The 10,729-nt window shown below is 48.0% G+C and overlaps 1 protein-coding gene across 4 annotated transcripts in view; it reads right to left on the minus strand.

Moving 5' to 3' along the window:
* tecpr2 (tectonin beta-propeller repeat containing 2) overlaps positions 1 to 10,233 on the minus strand; it is a 37,852-nt gene extending 27,619 nt beyond the window's left edge. For all 4 annotated transcript variants that reach the window (XM_080012826.1, XM_080012827.1, XM_080012825.1 and 1 more), the window contains exons 1-3: positions 10,101 to 10,233; positions 1,075 to 1,184; positions 469 to 609 (exon numbers count right to left, since the gene is read on the minus strand). In XM_080012826.1, the coding sequence (XP_079868952.1) occupies positions 469 to 609; positions 1,075 to 1,152 (219 nt within the window). In that variant the 5' untranslated portion in view covers positions 1,153 to 1,184; positions 10,101 to 10,233. The remainder of the gene's footprint in view (positions 1 to 468; positions 610 to 1,074; positions 1,185 to 10,100) is intronic.
* Between the last annotated feature and the right edge of the window lie 496 nt (positions 10,234 to 10,729).

The raw sequence follows: 10,729 nt of genomic DNA on the forward strand, positions 1-10,729 counted from the left end.
GAGCATTGAAACCGTGTAAGTGATGTTTCCTGTGAAACTGGAGCTGAGGGAGACAGAAAGAGAGAGAGAGGGGGGAGAGAATCTCACCCGCTCCACTCAGAGCTGTCGAATAACTAGTGGTTATCAGATCTCACTTCCCCGCTCTATATGCAAATCTCGTGGTCATATTATAGTTATATATACTCTCATAAAGAAAGAGTGCCCCCCCCCTGATAAAATCGTCAATTGGAATTTTGCACGATCACCCAAGTCTAGTGCGTGCCCTCACGCAAAATCGGCGTGTGGCGCTGTCGCGAGCGCTGCAATGACGTGATTTATGGCGCACGCACTAAACGACACTACGGCTGCAGCAACTATGAAGCAGGCTGAACTGCAAGATTGAATACAAGTGTGTTGTACTTGAGAGCATTTTTTCTCATAGTCTTGACTTTAGTCAAGAAGTGGAACAGTAAGTGGAGCGGTGCCAACCTCCATGTTGTACTTGGTCATGTGACTTCTCTGACGGCAGTACAGGTACAGCATCCCGATGCTGCTGCCCACAGCCAGGTAGTCCTTACTGCTGTCCAGAGCGGTCAGGTAGACCACCACAGACCGGAAGCCCTTCTGGATCTGGATACAGACACAGCACTGACCATCTGGGTTTGAAAATACTTTATCACAGCTACAGTCTGAACCTTCATCACAGTTATACTCTTAAATCCTTTATCACAGTTACAGTAAGAGTGTTTAATACAGTTGGTCTGAACCTTTATTACGGTCTAAAGTCCTTTATCACAGTTACGGTCGAAAGGTCTTTATCACAGTTATAGTCTAAAGGTCTTCATTACAGTTAAGGTCTAAAGGTCTTTATCACAGCTACAGTCTTAGGTTCTTTATCACAGTTACAGTCTAAAAGTCTTTATCACAGTTACAGTCTAAAGGTCTTCATTACAGTTACAGTCTAAAGGTCTTTATCACAGCTACGGTCTTAGGTTCTTTATCACAGCTACAGTCTAAAGGTCTTTATCACAGCTAGTCTAGAGACCTTTATCACAGTTACAGTCAAAACTTTATGATATAGGGTGTTGGACAGACCTTGGCTGGAATGGTGTTGAGCAGGTAGTAGAGTGGACAGAACTCCCGGAGGACCGACTGGTGGGGTGTCGTCGCCATGGCAACAAGAAGTTTGAGCGGCTCAATGGATTCTGATACACAGGAAGGAGATGATCATCCATCCTTTCTCATTCACCACGACACAAACAGAAAACATGTGTTTGTCTATTCTTAAAAGCTAAAGCCAAACTAGGCAGGAAAACACTCCACTCTGCAACCGCAGACCAATACTCTGCATAACAATAATAACAATAATAATAGTTATACAGCCAGAACTTAGGCTTGGGCGATATCCAGACATCCTCTGTGCGCGCAAGTGAATGAGCTTTCTCCGTTGCTTCCTGTGGTCCAGGAATGGACAGAAAGACGGGGGGAGGGGGGCAATATTTTGATATTGTGAAAATTTTGTATATGGTGGAAATATTGCGATATTCAATATTTCGCCGCTCGACCCCACGGCAGAAATCCTGCTGTTGCGAGACAGGAATATACAGGATTTACAGGCAGGTTTACATTTACATTTACATTTACATTTAGTCATTTAGCAGACGCTTTTATCCAAAGCGACTTACAATTGTTCAAACACCGACGGACGCAGCCATCAGGAGCAATTAGGGGTTAAGTGTCTTGCTCAAGGACACTACAGCATGCTAGCAGGAGGAGCCTGGGATCGAACCAGCAACCTTTAGATCACTAGACCACCAGCCCTACCGCCTGAGCTACCATCCCCGGGCCATACGATGCACCCCATGCCCAGCTTGTCTTCGGCTGGGTTATTGTGGGCAACGTCTGCCTTGGGGGAGCGCAGAAGCCCACTGTGTGTACGAGCAAGACTCGCATTCTAGAGAATGGACGGCCCAGTTATCTCCGCCCATGTGAGAGTAGCATCCATGTGAAAGAGAAGTTCCCAGCGGGGCAATGCGAACCGTGCAGATGCGGGAGACCCCTTCTTCACCCACTCGGTCGATGATGATAAGCTTGCACCCTCAGCCGAGGACAAGGCCTTCCTTGACCTTGATCAAGGACGGTGGCTTTTTCAAAGACGACGCTAACAGCTGGGTGGCCTCCCTACCATTCCACCAGTGCAGGCCATGTCCTTCCCAACAACCAGGACCAGGCCCTCAACCGTCTTATGTCGCTCTGCCGGACACTATCGAGGAGGCCAGAGATGAAGGACCACTTGGTGGAGTTTGTGAAAAAGATCTTCAGCAGTCGGCAAGCCAAACATCTTTCCCATGCTGAAAGATGGCAGAGAGTGCTGGTATCTGGTATCACAGAAGCCAGGGCAGATCAGGGCCATGTTTGACTCAAGTGCGCAGTACAACAGTGTATCGTTGAACGACGTGCTTCTTCAAGGTCCAGACTTAAATAACAGTCTGCTCTGGTTCCTAGTTCGCTTCAGAATGGAGCCAGTTGTGATTATGGCTGACATCCAGCAGATGTTTCATAGCGTCCTGGTGAGGGAAGATCACCTCATCTTCGATTCCTGTGGTTTCGCAACCACCATCTGGACAATGAAGTGACAGAGTTTCGCATTAAGGTCCACGTCTTCAGCAATCGCCCCCCCCCAGCTGTTGCCATCTATGGAATACAGAGGACCACCATAGAAGGAGAGGAGTACAGGAGAGAAGGAGAGAAGGAGTAAGGTGTCCAAGAGCCCCAATGTCATGAAAGTCTTCCCAGGGGAGGACCTCGCCAAGGGTTTACAAGACCTCGACTTTGATCAGGACATCTCCCCCCCATGCAGCGCAGACTGTGGCTCGGATGGTACCTGTTCACTGACACCTTCGCCTTCTGTGTGGCAGCCAACAAAAGACCATTCACACAACACGGTGTGCTGTCGACCATCAAAAGTCAATTAAATCCTCTGGGATTTGCTGCACCTGTCAATATTCTTGTCGTGCCATCCTGAGAGACGTTACGACCGTCGATGGAGAATGGGATGCCCATCTACTGGACATAAACCGGAGGAGTGGCTGAGTTTGTGGACCTCGCTACAAGATCATCGGTGACTGAAGATCCCAAGGATGTATACATCACTGCCAATCTTGAGAGCTCAGAGGCCAGAGATGTGTATTTTCTGCGACGGGTCCACCAAGGCAATTGGTGCCGTTGCATACCTCAAGTATGTCTGGCGATCCATCAGCGGCACGCAGCACGCAAGCTGCGTGGCAAGAGGGGAGCAGCTGACGGCGGGCCTACCTGCCGATCACCTCAGCACGGACCCTCCTTTCACATACAAAGTGCTAGATGTTTTTGGCCCATGGCTTGTTACCATGCAAAGAACCTGAGGAGGACAAATGAACAGCAAGCGATGGGCAGTCATCTTCACATGCATGAGCTCATGTGCTGTACACATCGAAGTGCTAGAGTCAATGGACTCCTCCATCTTCAGTGACGCCCTCGGATGCTTGTTCGTCATCAGAGGCCCTGTGAAGCAATTCAGGTCAGATTGTGGGACCAACTTTGTGGCCGCCAGCAAGGAGCTCCATATAGACACTATCGGCCCTAATGAGAAGCAAATTGAGAACTACCTGACAGCGCAGATGGACGTGGCAGTTCAATCCCCCACACTCTTCACACATGGGCAGCAGCTGGGAGTAGATGATTGGAGTCACACACCGTATACTGGATGCCCTGCTCCTCCAACATGGAACCGTAAAGCTAACCCACGTGGTCCTTACAACATTCAGGGCGGAGGTCATAGAGATAGTCATGCCAACCTTTTGACATCGGTTTCCATCGACCAGCTACTCTGCTTACCCAGAAGATTGGTGCACCCGTGAATAATTGTGAATAAATGTCAATCAAGTAAGGCAATACACACACACACACACACACACACACACACACACACACACACAGTTTGTAGCTACTACAGAGTGATGGAGTCCACGTCTATTTGCACCGTGCGAATGGACGATCGTAGCCACAACCTGCACATAACAAATTGGATGATGATGTCACAAAGTGCCTTACTCCACAAAGTAATCTTGCTCCACTACCCGACCGGAAGTTTTACAACCTTGGCCTGTCGACGATACATGTACATTGGGGTACTTACGGTCAAATTCCTACTCAGTATGTGGATCAATTTGAATGAAACTTGAACCATGAGATGTGTGCAAAGTCCTGGTTCTAACGACACCTCAACTGTGTCTGTAGCTGCAGTGTTTGTCCTGTTCCAGACACTTTAAGCCTGGGATGGACCCCTAATAATAATAAATATATATATATAAATAAATATAGCTGCATTTTACAGTTTCCCAGTTTCTCTGAAACACAGCACAGTCTTCTGAGTGTACTTGAACGCAACTGGGACTCCCCCGAGAGTTTGAAGCAATTATTTTTTCTTTTTTAAGATATTCTTCTTTTGGACATTTAATGACTTGATATTGAAAAAGTTGTCGATGGCAGACTGCACATACATATTCTGGACCAGTACTTATCTTTTGTCTAAATTGTTCTCTAACAAACATGATTATTTCCTTTTTTATTTATTTTTTGATTATTGTCCTGTGTTTATTAATTGCCTAATTAATATTTAATTATTACATTATTGCCTTATTAATCATTATTAATTATGATGGCGGAGGCAGCCGGGTGGAGCAGTAAGGAGAGAGCGCTGCTCCCCTTGCTGATGGTTGAGGCGCAGCAAGTGATGCACGACTTACTGGCACCCAGCCGCCAGACTACCATGCCGTCAGGAGTTCGTGGAACTCGCTACAAGACCGTCAGTGACTGAAGATCCCAAGGATGTATACATCACTGCCAATCTCGAGTGCTCAGAGGAAAGAGATGTGTAAAGTGTATTTTCTGCGACGGGTCCACCAAGGCAATTGGTGCCGTTGCATACCTCAAGTATGTCTTGCGATCCATCAGCAGCACAATCCATGGCTGCAGCTTGGAGGACAGGGAGGACATCGGAGGGGCACCGCCTGCAGTTCCCGGGACTAGGCTACGCCATCTCGGGCCATCCATTCGCTCACACATTCGCAACACTGCGGCCGGTGGCTGCAACCGGAGGAACTGTCCCCAGACCAGATCATCGACCTGGTGGTGTTGGAGTAGTTCCTCCTCAACCTTTCGGCCAGGACCGCCAGTGGGTCTGCTGCTACTGTCCCCCAAGTCTGGACGTGGCGATCACGCTGGTGGAGGACCACATGGAGGTGTACGGCCACATGGCAGCGTACCACCGGGAGCCGGGGCGAGGTCCGTCCCAAGTGTCAAAAGGGGAGCCAGCGTGACTCTTCGCGGCACCCAGGGCTCCCAGAACGGACCACCGACAGGCCGGGAGGCTGCCGTGGGACTTCTCCTCCCGTTCCACCCAGTCCCCCCTCCGCCAGCCCAGGGGAGGGGGGGGCTCCTACCAGCCGGGTCCTGTGAGACGCCTTCTCTCTTTCCTGTACCGTCCACTCTCTGTCGCCCGTTTACTCCCAGGGTGGCGCAGCAGCGGGCCCACAGACAGCTGCTCAAATGCCTGGGCAGGGTTGCTGGCGCTGCAGGCGACAGCATCACATCCAGCAGGACTGCCCCCTGATGGAGGTCGATCAGGGGGTTCAGGTCGCTGGTCCACCGGACCCCTCCCCTGGCCAGGAAGGGACCTATACCGTACTGGTAAGAGTACAACGGGGTAGGCATCGGGCTTTGCTACTCTACTTTGTTACTCTAGTTGTTCTCAGACAATGGTCCAGCAATGCCTGGTTCGACCCATGGCTTTAGTGAAGGTTTCACAGGTGGGGAATTGGGTGTGTGCATGGGGATATTCACATGTATCCGATGGTACGGCTCCAAATTCGTTACCAGGGAAAAAAGCACAAGGTGAAGGCTGCGGTTAGTTCCCACCTGTCGAGCTCCCCGATTTTGGGCATGGATTGGCCAGGGTTTGACACTTTAGGGAAATGTAAGTGTTGCATGGAGTACTGTGACGTAGAGGGGCTGTTAGTGGTTGCTGCGGGGGCAGGAGCGGAGGAAATACCTTGGGGGGGTGCTCCCCCATCGCACTAACCGTGGCCCTGGATGATTTTCCGCCGGAGCAGTCGTGGGATGATACCTAACGCGGGGCCTTTAAGTTAAAATCGATAGCGTATGGGTGCGCCCAGACATTGCGCTCATTCACCCGTATTTTTCAGTGATTAGGGACCGGTTATATTGAGTGAGCCATGGCACCCAATCAGGAGAGGAAATAACCCATTTGGTGGTTTGAAAAAGCCGCCGGGAAACGCTTTTCCAGGCGGTTCACCATAACCTGATGGCCGGGTACATCGGGCACGATACACTGCAACGGATAATGGCCCGCATTTATTGGCCAGGTATTTGGTCAGATGTGCGTAGATGGTGTGCCTTGTGTCCCAAGTGCCAATTAGTAAACCCTCCGGCTACTCCAACCGTGCCGCTGAGGCCCCTTCCCTTAGTCGAGGCGCCGTTCAAAAGACTCTATGGACCTCATTGGGACATTAGACCGCAGTACCCGTGGGTATCGTTTTGTGCTGGTCCTAGTGTATTGCACCGGTCGCCAAGGTGTTAGTGTCGCTCCCTATATCCAGCTCTAAATTACTCGTGAAGTGGCAAGGGCCCTTCGTGGTCATCTGGCGGGTTGGGGACGTGGACTATGAGGATGAGCGGTCAGACAGGGGTGGGGCAGCTCAAATTTACCACATTAACCTCCTAAAGGAGTGGAGGTAGAGGGTGTCCATATCCCTGGCCACCACGGTGATCGAGGGGGAGGAGTTGGGGCTGGAGATACCTAAAACTACCTGTCCCACGCAGGCCCTGCCAAGTGCCCATCGTGCTGGTAGGTAAGCCACATGAGTCGGTCCGGTTCTGTATAGACTACCGAAAGGTGAATGACGTGTCGAAAGTCAACACTTACCCGATGCCCGGGGTCGACAAACTCCTTGACCGGTTAGGCAAAGCTCAGTTTTTCACGACACAGGATTTAACCATGGGCTACTGGCAGATTCCCCTATCTCCAGAGTCCAAGGAAAAATCTGCTTTCTCCACTCCGCAGGGGTTGTACCAATTTGTCACGGTTCCATTCAGGTTGTTCAGGGCCCCAGTCACTTCTAAGAGACTCATGGACCGGGTCTGGCGTCCACACACAGCATACGCCGCAGCCTACCTAGATGACATAATTATTCATAGCGGCAGCTGTAAGTGGCACATGCAGCATGTGGTTGCAGTTCTAGAGTCCCTGAGGCGGGCGGGGCTCATTGCCAACCCTAAGAAGTGTGCAGTTGGGCGGAGGGAGGAATGGTATAATAGACAGGTAAAGATAGATAGATAAAACCATGGTGGTTACAAATAGTCCGAGGCCCAAGACAAAGAAAGAGGTAAAGAGGTTCTAGTCTCCATCTCCCTCCCTGAACCTGTGTAAATGGGTGGAACCGTCTAAATTATCATTATGAAAAGTAAATACTAAAGTTGTTTTTTGTCATTGTTGCAGATGCTGAAAAATAGCAGAAAATATAAGACAATAAAGTCTCAGCTATTTAGAACAATTATTTAGAACTGACCTATCTTCATAATGCTTCATTATCTCAACAACATAGGCTGTATGGGAACAGAGCCCTCTCTCTGCCAATCTCAAGCCTGGTGGAGGAGTACAGGTGTGCCAAAACAAGGCAGCAACAACACCCACATGGCAAAAGGTTACTCCTAGTGAACGGCGGCACTTGGTGGTGGAAGAGGTGGGCTACCAGGAGCAAGCAGCCAGATGTGCCAGAGCAGTCTCCCAAGCCCAGCAAGGCCGTTGGATGAAGTGGGATAGCATTGAGCGGAGGAGAAACACGTGGAGCGAGCTGTAGAACATGGAAACTAACAGGCTGAGTTTTATCATCAGAGCCACATATGATGTTCTCCCCTCCCCAACTATGGTTGGGAGAGGACCCAGCCTGTTTCCAGTGTGCAGCCCCAGCAACCCTTAAACACATCTTGGTGGGTTGCAAGAGCAGCCTAACCCAAAGAAGGTACACCTGGCGCCATAACCAGGTTTTGAGTTGCTTGGCCTCAGCACTTGAGAACAAAAGAACTACAACCAAAGCCATCCCCCCAAAAGCCCTGACTACCTCCCCACAGCTGTCATCCTTCATCCACGATGGAAGAGAAACAGCAGATCAACACCTCACCTCCAGACTCAGGCTCACTGAATACAGCCAGAGATTGGGAAATGCATGTGGACCTAAGTCAGAGAATCACCTTCCTACCAGAAATCGCAGTGACCAACCTGTGCCCAGATCTGGTCCTCTGGTCCAACTCCTGCCGCTGTGTCATCATCATTGAGCTGACGGTCCCTTGGGAAGAGGCCATCGATGAGGCATACGAAAGAAAAAAGCTGTGTCACACCAACTTGGCAGCTGAAGCAGAGGAGCAGGGATGGAATGTGAAGGTGCGTCCAGTGGAGGTGGGCTGCAGGGGCTTTTTAGCCAGGTCCATCACAAGACTCCTGAAGGAGGTAGGCATCAGAGAGCAGGCCCAACGGAATGCAATCAAAGAACTTGCCACTGTCGCCGAAAGGAGCAGTCACTGGCTGTGGCTGAAACGAAAGGAGACAGCATGGGCTGCCAAGTGACCACCTAGACACCATGCGGCACACACCCAGGTCTGATCAGCCTGCGGTGGGCCTGCCTCGGCTGAGGGTGTCTTGTGATAAAAGGTCAAAACACCTGATGACGCTGGGGCCCACAACTGAAGACGTGTTGTATAGGTGGAAACATCTCTAAGTGGTCACCGCCAAACTCAACCCAACCCAAGAAGACTTCCCCAACCCCACTCAAGGCTGTTCATTAGTGCTGAATCATTAGGTAACATTGATTGTAACATCTAGTCCTAGTAAACATTCATGGAAATGCTTCATATGTAATGCCATTAAAGTTGCATTCATGGAATTCCATGAATGTTATGTAATAATAATGTTACGTTTATATGTCCAGTTCATCCTGATGGTCAGTCACAATATTCTAAAAGAAACGATGGATGTAACTACCCAACGTAAGTCCCCAATGTTTGATGGTTTTTACCTTTAGTAAATTGTGATGCATTTCACATAACACGAATAACTGTAATACGTACCTTACACAAATAAGCCTGCAGCTATATAAATACATATATATATATATATATATTATCTCTGTGTTCTTTCGTACATTTCCAGTTCATTATATACAGACTTATCTTTTTTTATATTTCAGTCCTTTTTTTGTAATTCTGTTCAGTATTGTAGTTAACAACAGTGTTACATATTTTATGTATTTTTACATGTATTTTACTTTATTAGTATCATATTTTACATTTATTTTTGTTTAATACCTTTTATTTGTATCTCATATCTCATGGGAGGGAGCAAGTTGAGGAGAGTTGTACGGTTTAGAGGCGGTGGCACCGACTAAAAGGCAGGTGGCTGAAGTGGAGGCGGCAGAGTTGAGGATGTTGAGGTTTGGACAGGATTAAGAATGAGGACATTAGAGGCACAGCTCAGGTTGGACAGTTTGGTGGAAAAGTGAGAGAGGCCAGATTGAGATGGTTTGGACACGTGTGCAGGAGAGGATGAGAGCTACGTCGGGAGGAGGCGGCTGAGGATGGAGCTGCCAGGCAAGAGGAAAAGAGGAAGCCAAAGAGAAGCTTTATGACGTGGTGAGGGAGGACATGCAGGCGGTTGGTGTAAGGGAGGAGGGTGTTTGGTAGGTTCTGCCGTTCTTCTGTTTCAGATAGTTTTAGATTTTAAAATTCTGAGAAAATTTCCCGAGCAATTGTAAAAGGGGTTGATCTCCTTATAATACAGACAGTGTTCTATATAACATTACTACCAATAGAAATAATAATAGTATTATTATTCATAATCAAAATAATACAGCAAGTGCTCTACATTAGACTACTACTACTACTGGTAGTAATAATAATAATAATAATAATCATCATCATCATGCAGCCACTGCTCTACATACTATGGGATGCTCGTATGGATTTAGCATCGGAGCTAAACAGGTGCGTTAGCTTCAACAGTGGCTAACCTGATGCTAACAGCTCTGGTGTTCAAACGGGAGGCAGGACCTCCAGGACATCCAGGACCCCCAGGACCCCTTGGACCTCCAGGACCTCCAGGACCTCCAGGACCCCCAGAAGAAGCAGATTATTCCTTCGGCGCAAAGGCTTCATCCCGGGCTGAACATCTGGAGCCGGACCCTCCGGTGTCAACAAACAGAAGTGCGCCCCCAGCGGCGGAATGATACAGGACACAGGAGATGTTTTGCTGTTTACTCTGTTCGTATATTAATGTATTAATAGGACATAATAATACATTGAATACAGAATGTATTAATATTAGATAATAACACATTAATGTATTATTATCTCAGACATAAACCATTCATTCCGGAACGAGTCAAAAAGGAAAGTATTTCTATGTTTCAATATTTTTATGTTTCTATATTTCTTAGTTTCTATTTTTCTATATTTCTAAGTTTCTATGTTTTTATATTTCTATGTTTCTGTTTCTATATTTCTATATTTCTATATTTCTAAGTTTCTATATTTGTATATTTATGTTTTTATGTTTCTATATTTCTACGTTTCTATGTTTCTATATTTCTAAGTTTCTAAGTTTCTATATTTCTATGTTTATATTTTATTTTCGAGAGAA

Source organism: Zeus faber (assembly GCF_960531495.2).
Source record: "Zeus faber genome assembly, chromosome: 13".
Lineage (NCBI taxonomy): Eukaryota > Metazoa > Chordata > Actinopteri > Zeiformes > Zeidae > Zeus > Zeus faber.